This window comes from Misgurnus anguillicaudatus, chromosome 24 (genome assembly GCF_027580225.2).
Source record: "Misgurnus anguillicaudatus chromosome 24, ASM2758022v2, whole genome shotgun sequence".
Classification (NCBI taxonomy): domain Eukaryota; kingdom Metazoa; phylum Chordata; class Actinopteri; order Cypriniformes; family Cobitidae; genus Misgurnus; species Misgurnus anguillicaudatus.
In genome coordinates, this window is record NC_073360.2 from 40,026,014 (window position 1) to 40,041,724 (window position 15,711).

General features: G+C 37.7%; 1 protein-coding gene and 1 long non-coding RNA gene across 11 annotated transcripts in view; one reads left to right on the top strand and one right to left on the bottom strand.

The window, feature by feature from the left end:
- gria4a (glutamate receptor, ionotropic, AMPA 4a) overlaps positions 1–14,158 on the bottom strand; it is a 126,503-nt gene extending 112,345 nt beyond the window's left edge. For 3 of the 10 annotated variants that reach the window (XR_008642665.2, XM_055197501.2, XM_055197502.2), the window contains exons 1-2: positions 13,305–13,819; positions 11,539–11,697 (exon numbers count right to left, since the gene is read on the bottom strand). Coding sequence is in view for 8 of the 10 variants with exons in the window: in XM_055197501.2 (XP_055053476.2) it covers positions 11,539–11,697; positions 13,305–13,617 (472 nt within the window). In the remaining 2 variants the exon portion in view is untranslated. Of the gene's footprint in view, positions 1–11,538; positions 11,698–13,304; positions 13,822–14,020 lie in introns of those variants that run through there. The other 7 variants (XR_012367782.1, XM_073863199.1, XM_055197498.2 and 4 more) reach the window with 6 other exon arrangements.
- LOC129438676 (uncharacterized) overlaps positions 1–15,711 on the top strand; it is a 164,632-nt gene that overhangs the window by 115,719 nt on the left and 33,202 nt on the right. The window lies entirely within an intron of this gene.

Here is a 15,711-nt window from a genome sequence, read left to right on the forward strand (position 1 = left end):
TCAGATGAAGTCCAATGCTTGGTAATGTGTTTCAGTCAAGTTTTCTGTCCGGTATGTGCACACATTAAAAAAAGACACTCGCAGTCATTGTAGAAAGTTTCTTGGCATTGTAGTGATGCTTAATGTGTTACTATGGCAACTGATGCAGCTGCTCTGGATGCTGACCCATCCCAAAAAACTATAGCCGTTTAAAATGAGATACTGGATTTAGTTATTGAGTCAGAAGTTTAAAATGTGTTTTGTCTGTATTATTTGTATTACTTCAAGTATGTACTCTAAATTCAGACCTGAGCACTATTTTTGGTCAATTGCACAGAGCCAACCTCCTGTTTTGTAATGACTTGTGATGACTCAACTACAAAACGCGCAAAGTATGAAAAACAATAGTTCTGAATCTAACATTGTTAAAGTGCACATACGGTGGAAAACAGGATTGTTCTGCTCTTTTGAGTTTGATGTACTGCGTCAATGTGTCTGTAACATTTACAACTGGAAACTCCCTCACACCGTTCACAAAGAACATGTAGACAGATTTATTGCTGTTGCTGATTCATTTCTGCTCACATCAAACCTTAAATTCAGACCTCTTCGCTGATGCACTTCATGTAAATACTGGAAATACAGTAAAGCCAGGCTCATACTACAGGATGTTCGGCCCAAATTTTCCCCCTCCCGAGAATCCGAGAGATAATGGGGTTCAGGACCTTCGATTGGTTGCGATGTTCGGCTTTGACTATCATGTAATGTGTGACGTTTACAGATCTGCTTCACTCTTAGGCTATGTTTACATTAATGCGTTTATCCTTTAAAACGCGTTACTTTTGCTACGTTTACGCCTTTCATCTACACTACATCACCATTTTTGACCCTCATAAACGAATTCTCAAACGCTGCAGACCCTGTTTTAGTTTGAGAACTCAGACGTTGCTCTGAGTGTAAATGAACGTAGACGGAGTCTTATGTAAACGAACAGCTGATATTAACGTGACAGCGCATCATTTTCAAAGTAAAAATTATTTTATTCAGGTAAATGGAGGTTTGCAACGAAGGTTTTGCCAAAAATAGTAAACATCTACCAACCAGCTATTATAAACGCTATATCGGATTGTTTTAACATGTATCGTTATAGACAATGTCTGTTTTATATTTAAGTATTGTTGGGTTTGAATATTGTTGTAATGTGTTTATTTTTTGTTTAAATTTAGTTAGCTTATTACGAAAGATAGACTGTAATTTAAACGCCATATAGGGCTTCATATAAAGGCCAATATGAAGGGAGAATTGTTATGCATCAGACATTATTTTCGAGTTTAATTTAAGTTTTGTTTACTACTTTAAAATGAATTTCGTTTCAGATAATTTGTCTCTTAATTTTAATCGATGTTTTGTTTATACGTTTTGTGAATATAAATTAATAAAAACAATAAACTCAACGTCATTAATATTTAATGCTCGTTTAGCCACTTGCGCTTTTAGCTATTTCTGTGTTGCTAGCGGAGGACGTGCACGGACCTCGCAAACTTCTAAAAATTAATGCAATAAGCATTTCTGAAGGCTAAAGCTATACTTCACCTCTTACTATGTTTGATTGAAGTTTGCATTTGCTGAAATTTGTTTTTGCTTCAAGTTCATTTAGTACTGTTCATTGAATGCTTTCTTTTTAAATCATAAAGACCTTTCTGTTTAGTTATAAAATCAAAATTAACCTATTAATCATATTAATATGTTGTAGGGGGGAGCTGAAGACTTCCCCAAACACATTTTTATAGGTTAAAAAATAGTGTCTGTTGTAGTTGCCGGCAAATGATCCAGGTATGAGTTTTTGTCAATATCGCACACCCCTAGGCTGCATAAATGTGCAAAGGTAAGCTATTATTAGAGTAATAAGTTATTTTACACTTTTATGCGCATGCCCAGTTACGTGATTGGTTATGTTTCATGCGTTTATGGCCATGTATAGTGTGGATGAAGATTATTTTTAAAATGCCAGTATAAACGAGGATCGTTTTCATTTTAAGATGCTGTTTTAAAACGCAAATGCTCTAATATAAACAGGGCCTTAGAACTGATGTTTTAAAAACAACACAATCAGTGTTAGTTTAGGGACAACACACAAAATGGGTTGTCTCAGAATACACATATCTACACTGTAAAACCTAAAAGTTAACTCAACTCAAACCATTTAAATAAACCGGTTGCATTAATTTTAAAACACATACATTTGAGTAGTGTGAACTTAAACAAATTGAGTCATATGCAGTTATGCACTTATATTTAAGTTCACACTACTTAAATATAAGTGCATAATTGCACATGACTCAAGTTCTTAAATTTATGTGTTTTAAAACTTAAATGGCCTAATGCAACCGGTTAACTTAAATGGTTTGAGTTAAGTTAACTGTTAGGTTTTACAGTGTATGTGTAATTATTGGAAGAACACATTTTGTGTTACTTTTAACATAAAATCAACACAAAATGACCAATAACGTGTTAAAATGACGCATAATGTGTAATATAGCATAACACCCTTTTTTATGGTGCGTTCACACCAGACGCGAATGAAGCATTAAGCGGCAGTGATTTACATGTTAAGTCAATGCAAAGACGTGATAGACATCCTGTGGCGAGATTCATGCGAATTAGGCAGCGTGAATTATGTTGCACGAATTGAGCATTTCACAGGCATAAAAGGCTCGTTGTAGTTGTGCGAAGGTCCTACGGCATAGCCGTGCCGGCGTAGGTTCCGTGTCGGTTTCATTTATACTTTTGCATTGTCGTCCGCGTCGATGTGTAAACACATGCACAGATCGCTGGTAGACAGTATCAACGCGTGTAACCACAGTAGCAGCGCGACCGTCAATGAGGAAGCAGCTTGGCAAGTTTAACCCACAAAAGAAGAAGAAACAGCAACTTGTTGTGTATGATTTGAGAAGACCAGCAATGATGGAAGTAAATAAACAGCGACTAATGTTGCAGTTTGAGTTAAATCACTCCCCAACTTGGCCCATCTTTGTTTTCACCGTCGCAAATGGAAAATCTATGACGCAGTTTTTTTTACCTGTCGGGAGGGGTTCTGGTGGACCAATCACAGCGCTTGCGGTCCGCGTAGAAGTGGCACGCTGTTAAAAATTTTGCGAGGTGCAGGTCAGGCTACGCAGAGGCTACGGATAAACTACGGCGTAGCTACGATGTTGAGCTTACGCACGACTATAAACTGGGCTGAACACTTGATTCGCAAGATTCGCACAAGTTGAAAAATCTGAACATTGGTGGATATTTGCGCTGCATTGTAGCAAATACGCAAATTGAGCGTATTCGTGTATGAATTTCACGCGCGAATGAAGCAAGTTAACTTAAAATGTTCAAGTGTCCAATTTACGGTCCAAGCTGTCAAAGTAACGCAATTTATTTGCTTTATTCGCATCTGGTGTGAATGCACCATTGCAAACAATTCGGGGCTGCACTGATCATATCAAACACAAATGATATTTAGGATTTTAAATATCACAATAAATTTAAATTAGCACAATAGCCAATGAGAGATGGAGCTGAATGACTGAAATTTTGCAAAAAATTACTCTTTCGTGAAAACGTCTCACGATCGTTCCCTCAAAAACAAGAGCCGAGGAGAAATCACTTTGGTTTTAAACACACCAAGTTAGTGTAAAACTGTTAGTGTACTACTAGCTAGCAAATGTAAACATTAAAAATAATTATAAATGTGTCACAATCTTTATTTCTTTACATCCGCATCCCTGTGAGATCATGTTAAATGCTCCACCTAGTGCGCAATAATCTTAATAAAATCTTTTAATGTGTGATGTGCCATGATTTTCAAATCTGAGATTTATGCTACTGCATAAACAACTAGTGGATGTATGAGGGTTAATCCTTCTGAATTGAACAAGTTTAAGTTTCATTACAAGTGTCCTTACATATGTTTAAAACCACAGTGTTAATCATTTGATTTTTGTCTTAATTTTAAGTAGGATTTTGAGTGTTACTGTATTTCAAATTCCTTTAACTAAATGTCACTTGGATATTTCGTTATCTAATGCAGTGACATTCAACGATTTTAAATGTGACCTGTGTGTCCAATTACTTTTTTACGGGCCACTGTACACGGGCTTATGCATGTCTTCTTCATTCTTGCACAAGACGTCAGTTCATATCCTAAGAGAGCAATATGCTAAAACACATGCACAAACATTCTGACGCAACGACACGACAATTGCTGCAGGCGACTAAATGAATGAGTCAGAATTAATCCAACCATCTTAAGACATTAAGATCCACACAGATATAATGACTATCACATATCTGTAAAGACATGAACACACACACAAGTACAGGTCACAGACAGGTTCATGTATTAGTCAACTGCATAGCTAACACACAGTGGTGTTGTGGAGGGAGGTTATGTGACTCAACAGACGTCAGCAGTAACCTACAGACATAAAGTCAGCTTTGAAAAGCGTAAAAGATTAATATTCATGGTTTATGTGTTTTAAATATGCCAGAATCTAAATGATAAAGAAACCGAATGATGTTATAGTTAATAATAAATATTTATTGGAGACTGACGCCATAGTTTTATAAAAGCAATAATCTGTGAGAAACCATGTAGTATGTTGTACTCTTAACAGCGATGCCATAGAAGGACCATCTCATGGGAATTCGTACGTATTTTACACAGTAGCTAATTCGTGTGACCACATTCGTATGTTTTTTTACGATTGGCTTTCGCCTCTGCTACAATTGCGTTAGGGGTGGGGTTTCATTGTTGTTGTTTTTTCTAATAATCATCCGTTTTTGTTCGATTCACTTTGCATGAATTCATTCAAATTAGCCTTAACTATAATAACTATATAACTTGTTAAAAAGACAACTTGAATTCACATGACACCATTATATGTGCTGGCAAAATGAGTCGGAATGTGCACCGTCTAATTTTGAGCTACAGGCAAAAGCAAGTATAAATATCAATTTGGGTTTTCATAAAAATAAGTACATTAAGCACCCGTCTTTTGATCCCAATGCTCTAAATAGTCATTAAACATCTAAAATGATCTTCATTTGTAAGTTTCTGAGAGGTCATAAATGCATAACCAATAGAAAGATGCGTCTCCATCCACATGCGCGCCGGACATTTTTGTTTCGGTTTTAAAACATGCAGGAATTAGAAAATAAAGTACAGGCCTTGCTTGATGTAAAAATAGTTATCAAGAGAGATCAAATTCAGGACCTGATTGATGGTAAAAAGCTATTAACCATCACAGGACTTGAAAACGATTTTCCTCGCGCTGACTAACAGATCTGAAGCATGCACAGACGCGCTAGTGCGTGTTCCCGGTATAAAAACATTTACACCGAATTACAGTTTTAAAATATCAGTTTTTACAAGAATTCACGCACATATAGACTGTAACAGCAGTAACAACATAAACAAGCGGCTTTCGTGGAACACACATAACTTCCGGTAAACTCCCCGAAGAATAAATAACAACAAAGTCCTTTTAATGTAGTTTAGTGATATAACAAGCAAAATAAACAACACGTAGATTGCCTAGGACAGCACGTGCATCCAATGAAACTGTATATAATCTGTTATGTCTTTAGTGAATGTTCGGATCTGATGTGTAACATTATATTAGATCCTTGCATTACAGTAGATCTTGATGTCTCAATGTCAATCAAACAATAAAGGAAAGAAAAAAGTTGAAGACATATTTTTCCTATCGTATTGTTTTTGGCCTTTTTTACCAGTGATTTTAAAGTATGGATGAAGTGATTTTGCTTTTGAAAATTATTTAACTTGATTTTTCTCAAAATTGACTTTGCTGACTCTATCAACTTCAAACATGTGCAGCTCTGTCTTGTTTGTCAGATTTCAACAAATATCATACATCGTTTTGAAGTGTTTTTAATAGAGAATGATATGAACAGAAATTTTTCTCACTCTAACTCAATTTGAGTCGCACATATACATTTCATTGTTATACTGTGATTTAACCACAGTCATGGGACATACACACCAAACGCGAATTCAACGATTTGCGTGAGTAGGTTACATACGAAGTCAATGCAAAGACGCGAATAGACCCAAACATTTGCATTGCGATGCGAATGACGTGCATTGGGCAGCGCGATTGAAGACAACTGCTCACCAACTGCTTGTTAATAGCTGCGTTTCCATTAAAGATTTGTCCAAAACTTATTTTCTAAATGTCAACCAAAAACTATTACGAAATGACGCCGTTTCCATTAAGTGTTGTTATGCGACTAAAACTAGTCCCCTGAGGGGACATGGAGCAAAAATTAAACAAAGTTTAGTTTCCCATGCGCACATGAAACTATCGTGCGTGCACGAAAGTTTTACATGTGCACGGAAACTAAACGTTAAAAAAAATTCTGCACATGAAGGTTTCACGTGAGAATGCGAAAGTTTCACGTGAGCACATGAAACTAAACTTTAGATTTTTTTCTCCAATGTCACCTTAGGGGCGCGCGAACACAAGACAATCGCGCGCGCACGTGAAACTAAAGTGAAAATTTTACGTGCGCATGTGAAACTAAACTTTAAAAAAAAATCTGCACATGAAGGTTTCGCGTGAGCACGTGAAACTAAACTTTCGATTTTTTTACTCCAATGTCACCTTAGGTGCTCTGTACAAACGTGTCTTTACACAAGTTGAAAATATTCAACTCAAGTGAAAAATTTGCATGTCAGGAAGTTAAATCATGCGATTAATATATTGCGAGGAACGGGATGCTTTGCGTTTTGTACGTACGCAGCATTACAGTGAGTTTTCTACATAGCTTACATAGCTTGCTCTGATAGCTTTTGTAAAACTGTGGCAACAGTCTTGAATAAATATTAACATTATTAATATAAGACATTTATAGTGTTTGGCAGCACTGTGTTAATTCCTGTCATTCTGGTTATGGTTTGTTTAAACACTTTACTATTAATATTACACTTCTGCAATTAAAACCATCCAAATCTCTTCATCTCAAACACACACATACAAAACATTTACTTCCAGACAAAGGTCACAAACCCACCCCTTCATTTAATCTCTCTCTTTCATCTACTCCGTCCCTCTGTCCACTTTCATTCCTCCATCCGTCCTCCAGCTTTCGACAACACATCATTCGCATCATTTCTTCATCCCTCCCCTTTCATTAAAGAAACTCTTGATTCTGTTCCTCGCTGCTTCTCTCGCAGCTGAAACTCATTCACAGATTGATTTTGCTCGGTGCTTTAAAGCGCTCAGATAAAGGTGTGTTAGTATAAAAGAGGAAGGTCTGTATTCTCTCTGCAGCCTGAGGAGACGAGGAGGAAACCATTAACTCCACCTCCAACTCTCTCTCTCTCTCTCGCTGTATCTCTCTCACACACATCGTCCCAAAGCTGTCAGTGTTGTGCGGCTGATGAGGGCTAAAGAAGCTGGAGGAAAGCCAGGCCAGACACACACACACACACACACACACACACACACACACACACACACACACACACACTGCTGTATGGTTGTATAGCAGTAGATTCTGCAGACTCAGACCGGTAAAGTGTGCCAGAGCTGGAGAGGTTAATATCCAGCAGGAGAGAGGTTAAACTGGGATTGACTCAACTCGACGGCTCCCTCTTTCACTTATACTCTGACAACTGACATATATCTTCGAAATAAAAAATTATTCATTGATTTTTACCAAAAAACATTTTTAGCTGTAAAGGTTCTTGAGCCGTGGCGGCTGGTGATTGCTCTTCCGAGGGGCGCAAATTCAAAATATCTGTCATGTGTGTTGCTCGTGTTTTCAAAATATGTGTTTGTTGCGTCATGTGAACCATGTGTATCAAGTGTTTTGTCAAAGTAAGTGCCTGCTGCACACGTGTCAAAAAAACGTTTATGATAAAAGAGATGCTCACGTTCACAAAATACACGCAAGACACTCACTTAACAGTAAACTCTGATTACGCATGAGATTATGCGAGTGTCTGGTAAACGCAAGCATCTCTTTTATCATAAACCCTTTAGACACGTCTGCAGCAGGCACTTATTTTGACAAGACACGTGATGCACATATGTTCACTTGATGCGTCCAAAACATATTTTGAAAAGATGAACCACACACATGACGACCTACATAGATATTGTGGCGAGCTTCGCATCGTGCGTCCTCGAAAAAAGAAGTAAACGACTGCTGAGTCTGATGTTTAGGTTTTTTTATTCGTCATCCATTTTACTAATGTATATATTTATGTTATTTTTATTTATTCAATATTTTTATTTTATAATAATTTTGCAACAAAACTAATTTCAAACATTTTTGCGTACACCTTTAGATCAAAATTTTCAGTAAAACTATTTTACATTTTTGACCTGTATTGTATTCTGTAAAGTAGGACTGTGCAATAGTTTTTGATTTTCAATTTAAATTTTTTGATTCAAACAATCACAAAAACAAGTTAATCTAGGTAAACGATTATAGAGTGATTTAAATATTAATTGCGTGCTGCCGGACCGATGTGTTTGTAAGGCACTTCGAAGCCACCACTGCTTTGACACGTGTAGCTTATTGCAACACTTATTTATTTAAAAAAGGTTAAATAAATGCATGTTTTCAAAGAAGCTGTTTACACTTGGCATTAACATGTGTTTTCGTCGATCGGATCACAAGTGTAAGACGTTATTGACATGTGTAAACGTTGTTAAAAACGTTTTGAGCTCGTCCACTTTCTACCACTTTCAACCACATCCATAGGTGGTCGAAACCACTTTCGATCTGATCGCTTTGGAGTTGCGGAACGCACATGTGGTTGAATGCGTTCGAACAGCCACACGCGACCGCCTTCTCTCCGCCCATTTATATAATCTGAGGTATTAAACACAAGTTTTACGTCTTTTTTGACTTCTGGCGTGAACATTCGGTGAACAGCGCTATTTTTAGCCTTTCATTGATAAAACTAAGCGGCTGATTTCCGTAGTTTCGTTTTGAAGGCGTGTGAAAGTTGCGCGATCCTATTTCATCAATTGCGCTGAAAATTCAAAGAAAGCTCTTACATACTCATGTATAAAACACTGTGTATCATGTTTACTTGCTAAACAAGCAGTGCACTCCGACATAATATTAGTTTGCGTCCATATAAACTCATAATTATTCCCGCTCGGGTTTGAATGACAGCAGAGAGACTCGCCCACCGTCTCACACGAAAGTGGACAAAAGAGACGGATTTAAATACCAGGTGTAAACGTAATGTGTCTCTCTCGTCCACTTGTGATCCGATCGATGAAAACACATCTTAATACCAAGTGTAAACAGCCCCAAAGTCACAGAGTAACCGCGTTAAATAATCGATTTTTTGCCAAAATAATCGCGATTATGATTGTGTCCATAATCGAGCAGCCAAAGTCCTTTATAATTCATTATAAGACACCTTTGTGTTGTGTATTGGTGTCCAGGCTATTTAAAGTCCCAGTTACTGTTGGTGTTGTGAAGAACTAGAGAATATAAGCTATGTTTATTTACTTTAAATACAGTGTTTAATCTCTGCACCGAGGTTTCCTTCCCTGTCTGCTATTGTTTGTGCAAACTGGTTGTCAAATTCGCAACTTGGGCTGAGTTTAAAGTTGACATGTTTCTACTCTTCAGAAAGTCTAGGGCTGTCTTACAGCTGTTTCTGCACATTGAACTGGAATATGTAAAATACTAAAAGTGTTTTAGCATCAAAAAGCATACAGGCAGCGTGCAATGCTCAGAAATACTGTGGATCATTTACATTTTTACATTTGTTTAATGCAGCAGTCATTTAAAGAAAACTCTAGTGTCGAGTTCAGTTACAATGTGCAATGTGTTGACCAAACATTCACAGCTGTCTTTGCATCATATGTAGGCCAGCTAAAACACCAACTAAAACAACAGGCAACCAATCAAAGCCATGAACCAACAAAGATACAGACAACTGCTCACCCACTGTCTGTTAGCTGCGTTTCCACTTTAGCTTATTTTTTTAAATGTCAACCAAAAACTATTGCGAAATGACAGCGTTTCCATTAAGTGTTGTAGTGATGGTTGCTTTCGAAACACTGCTTCATGAGGCTTCGAAAACTTTACAAATCTTTAGTTTTGTATCATTGGTTCGACGCGTGTTTCAAGTCACGTGATTTTTAGCAAACGAGGCTTTGTTACGTCATAACTGTCTTGAAACGTTTCGAAACTCTGATGGTTCACCACTAGGGGGTGTAGATCTAAAAATGAACTCATGAATCAGTCTCTACTTTACTAAAGCCCCGTTTACACGCACATGGTTATTTTGAAAAACGGAGACATTTCCCTTCGTTTGAGCCCTTCGTTTACACGCAAACGGAGAATTTGCCTCAGAAACCAATTCTTTTTAAAATCTTTGAAAATCTTCGTTTGCACGTTTGTATGTAAACTGAGACAAACGGGTGTTTAGGCAGCCAACGTCACAGTATGCGCCAGAGCTCGCACCTACGTCAAAAGTGGGACCTTGGTCAAAAGAGAAAGTGATTCGTTGCTGTTTTCGGGATTCTGATTGGCTTACGTGGTCTTAAGCTTCTCGTTACTCCGCCACCTACAGGTTTGGCATGCTCTTGACGGCATATATACATGGGTACGTGTAAATGAAGACTTTTCAGAAAACTAACATGTTATTTTGAAACCAGAGAGGTTGAAATGTCCTGCTATGAAAATAGCCGCACATGTGTAAATGTAGCCTAATTTCGGCTTAGTTTTATTATGAATATTAATAAAATTAAACGTGTCTATTGTGTTTGCTGGTCATTTGGCATTTAAAGTTTTTTTGCATAATGAGTGACATAAAAAACCAATGCCTATTTGGGAACATTTAAAGAATTTGGAAAACAATACTGCTAGGTCCATGTAATCACCTGACCACAATAATACTAATATTTAATGAGATTTAATAATTTGTAAATTATATTGAAAGCGTTAAACTGTTGTGAACATATTTGCAATTGTTTGTAGGAGGTGTCATGTTTGGGTGTAGATCTCATTGCCTTTACACGTTTTATTGTTGGTTTAATTGATTCGAAGGTTCGAAAACGTAATTTTGTTGTGTCGACAAGTCATTCCAAAAACAATGGCGACGTGTGTGTTCGACTTCATATGGTGCCACACAGAACAACATGCGAATGATCATGTGACTTTTACGCACGTCATGTGACCTGTAAATGTGTAAAATTGCAGTTTTGCGATTCCTTTTTCGAATTGCCTGAAAAAACACCTCACCCGAGCGTAAAACACTTTTTTGTGTGATAGGAGTTTATGCGAAAGGGAAATGGAAACGCAGCTGTAGTCCCACCCCAAACTCTCACCATTGGTTGAACCAGATGTTGACATGTCTGATCAAACAGATCAGTGTTTCGAAAGCACCAAACACAGAAACCATTGACACTATTCAGGAAGTCTTGCTTAAAGTTGAGTCTGCACTATAAATATATCATACTGAGTTGAGATTGACTGGCTGAACTTTCATTGACATCGATCACTTACAGGCATTGGTGACAGCAAAGCTGTTGGCGGTCTCGATGTTGTCCACATGAGGAACCAAGTTGAAGGGGGCTTCCGTTGCATTCGGACTCGTGTTGTGTAGAAATATGGCCAAACGGAAAGCAGTGTATTCTTGATCTGTGTTTCTTATAAACAAACCACCTGAAAATAGTGAGAGGAAAAAGTGTGAAGAGTGAGAGTGTCTTAAAGGAACAGTTTACCCAAAAATAACATAACTTATGCTATTTCAAACCCACATGACTTTCTTTCTTTTGGAAAAAAAATTGTGCTGTTGTTGGTGTTTCAAGGATGTAACGGATATAATGGTGACGGAATTTTCATTTTTGGTGGAACTGTTCCTTTAACCATTGCAATTACTTGGGTGTCAAATCAGCTTTGTTGTTGTTCACACTGTAAGCAGTCTGCACTTGGCAAAGCGGATGTCACGTCCAATTCTGTCATATCCTCTTTAATTTTCTCTCTTTATATCTTTAGCTAGACGTTTGCTCTATGAGATCCCATTACGTGCCTCTGTCTGTGTGGAACAACACAAGCATTATTCATTGCATTGCAATGCGGTGTAAATGTCGTTAAGCATTTGTGCATTCGGAGTGTGTGTGCATCTCTTTTTCTCTGTGTGTGTATGTGTCTGTATTTAGCGTATTAACTTCATCGGCAGTGCTGTCAAAGGCGCGAGTCAGCGACCGCATCTCATTATGGCGCGAGTCTCTCCATCTCAATGAGCAATGCAGTGACTGAACACACACACACACACACACGACATCCCGCAAAAACAGTGTGTGTGTGTGTGAGAAAGAAAGGGGGTGGGCACCGGTCCGTAGTGCTCTGTTGATATTAATTGGACCCAGAGCTGTGAATCTGATGAAATGTTAAACTTTGGAGTCAGAGACGAAAGATGGTTTGATGTATCCCACCAGCAAAGTAAGACAGAGTACTGCAGTGATACTCTGAACTGAAGACCAAAGGTACAAATTCACAATCAATATGCGCTCAGACCACGTTCTTCCTCATTTACAATCATACCTTCAGTAACAACGCCGGTAAACTCGTGCATGCTCACATACAAATTTAAACATGACCTAAACATTTTTGTGCATTGAATAAAATCAACACACATTCTTCTTTCATTAATATCATATTATATACAATGCTATTTTATTTGAATTATCCCAATTTATAAACTTTTACATTGTAAGCTTTAAAGATAATAATGTGAACACTGCAATGTTTTACATACACAGACTCCTTGTATATTTGGTGCACCTTTTGTAAAATGTATAGCCTATAATGTGCACTCTTTGATTTTTATGTATATTCTTATTTTGGCCCTGTGTATTGAATAAATGTTTTACTTTGTTCACACTTTTAGGGAATTTACATTGTTTTCCTTATAAATATATACTGAATGATTTTGTAAAAACATTATAGATAATGTAACTACAAATGGACACCGGTTTCCCACATTGGATCAGTAAAGTAGTTCAATATTATCCATTGATATATTTTTGATTACACCTGTGGTTCTTATGCAGAACCCTTTTAAGCTCCCATCAAGGTGTTTAGTGCAGGTGCAAAGTACATGGAACCCAATAGAAGTAACATTTCGTCATAAAGGCTACTTTCAGTACATATATTATAACTGTTGCTATCTATCTATCTATCTATCTATCTATCTATCTATCTATCTATCTATCTATCTATCTATCTATCTATCTTGCATGTGCATATGATGAAAGTCTTGAACTCACCGATTTGGACACTGCTGGGGAAAGCCCCCTCACCAAGACCCCACAGCAGCGGAATCAGCACGAGGATCCGCATTCTGTCCGATTCAGAACCCGTCCGGACACATGGATAGATGGATGTACACGAGAGAGTGTGCCGGCAAGGAAATGAAAGGGAATAGATGAATATTCTCGCAAGGGTAGTTTTAACAATCCATCCTACAGGCGATCTGTCTGTTCCCTGCTGTATCCACTGAAGAGAGAGAGAAAAAGAGAAGAGTCTGTTCGTACTGCTGAACGCTATGAGAGAGAGAGAGAGAGGGAGAGAGAGAGACATGCGCTCTTTCTCTCTCTCTGCGCTCTTTGGCTCTCGGGTCTTGAGGTTTTTGTGCTTCACTGTTAATATTGCTTATGGTTTGTGGTCTGAGGAAACTAAATACTACAAGTGTTAAACTTCGGTACGTAACTCATTCCGTTGAGGATCATACACAGGGGTGTAATTACTCGTGCCTCCGTCGGACGATAAAACTGCAGAAAAATTACCATTAAAGAAGGGACGTGAGGCATTGCAGACCTGAATACGATTAAGACGTATGGTGGACTGTTGACTCGGTCCAGTAAGCAACCACATAAGACCCCTCCAGAACAGCTTAGCAACGCCCTCCCAATCACAATATAGCTACTGCAAAACGACACTTAAGGTTATCTTTAGAAAAAAATTAAAGTTTCTTTATACTCACGGGAATAAAGTCGCTCATATTACTGTATTCAATGTATTTATTTGTTAATAATTCATTAGCCTCACAGGTTAGTCGACCCACCTCACAACTGAATCATTGATTAGGTCGCGGGCTGCCCTCAGAGACCGCGTTTCCTGCGTCTCACGCCAGGGACGTTTTTAACGTAAAAGTCGTCCCCTTACGAAAAATAACCATGGTTACTGTAGTAAAACAATGTTTACCTCAAAATAAATAAAAAACATAGTTAAACCATGGTTATCAATACACCAAAAAATTAGACACTTTTACCACAAAACATGGTTAATTTTCGTGAGGGTCTCTGTATCATAAAATTAATTATTTATTGAACAGTAGCCTAAAAAGTAAAAGGAAACCCACGTGACAAAATTTAATAGCCTTTTAATATTCATTATATGAAAAAGTATAGGCTGTCTAGAAATTATACTACACTTTGTTTTTGTATAGTGTAACAGTGTTGAATTTATAAACTCTAGCTACTATTTTACTGTACTATAGTAACATATATACGACAAACATACAATTGCAAATAGATATGGTATGTTTTAGGGATGGGACGATTACTGGTTTCACGATTAACCACGATAAAATGTCCTGACGGTTAGTATTATCGTTTAAAATTTAATTAGCATTATTTGATTACCGTGATTTTGAAAACTCGCGGTAAATCCTGTCCAGCCAGAATCAGTTTGACGCAGGCGCGAACATGCAACATAGTTTTTTACACAAGAACACTGAAAAAAAATAATTCATTCAATTTACTCATTTTTTTAAGGTAAGTGGTTGTAATCAATTTATTTAAGCTACATTTAAACAAAGGTTTTTTGTTTTTGTTATATTCCTAATTTTTTTGTTTAAATGTAGCTTAATTAAATTGATTGCAACCACTTACCTTAAAAAAATTGAGTAAATTGAATGCATATTTTTTCAGTGAAGGCATTTAAGCGATAATGTATTGTATTCATTCACAGTAAATTATTAGACAGATTTATTTATTTTTACCACAGAAATAATTTCAGAGACATTAAATATGAAATGCCCCTTTGTCACTATAATCATGATATGAAATTGTCATACCGTCTCATCCCTAACTTATTGTGCAATGAACTTTGGCATTTTGGGGAAGTTGTCATAAACCCCTCATTGAACAGCTCACTATATTGAACTTGTGCGCAGTGTTTGGCCATTAGTATTTACACACACACACACACACACACACACACACACACACACACACACACACACACACACACAATAATTCATAAAGCTGAAACAAATAAATATTTTGTGTGCAATTCTAGTGTAAAACTTGACACATGACAACTTGCCCTGACCAACAAGTCTGACTATACTCAGACACATGTCTTGTCTTGTGTCAGCCAGCCCCCATATAAATATCACACTGTTAGCACACGAGTTGCTGTTTTATTGCTTTCCGGTTAGTTCCTTCGGCTCATGCTACGCGGGATCGGCGGGGTCTCCGCAGGTCACGGCGCGCGCGCACGCGGGTGAGCGTCAAGCCGCAGCTGTGTCTTATTGCCCATTCGTAATCGTTACAGCCTCCGGTGGCGCAGACAGACGGATCCCGAAGCCTCCCTCGGTTTCTTTGGAGACATAAACGAGAGAAACTTCTGCCGCGCGCTTAGGGAGATGTTTAGATTATGGCGCGTGCC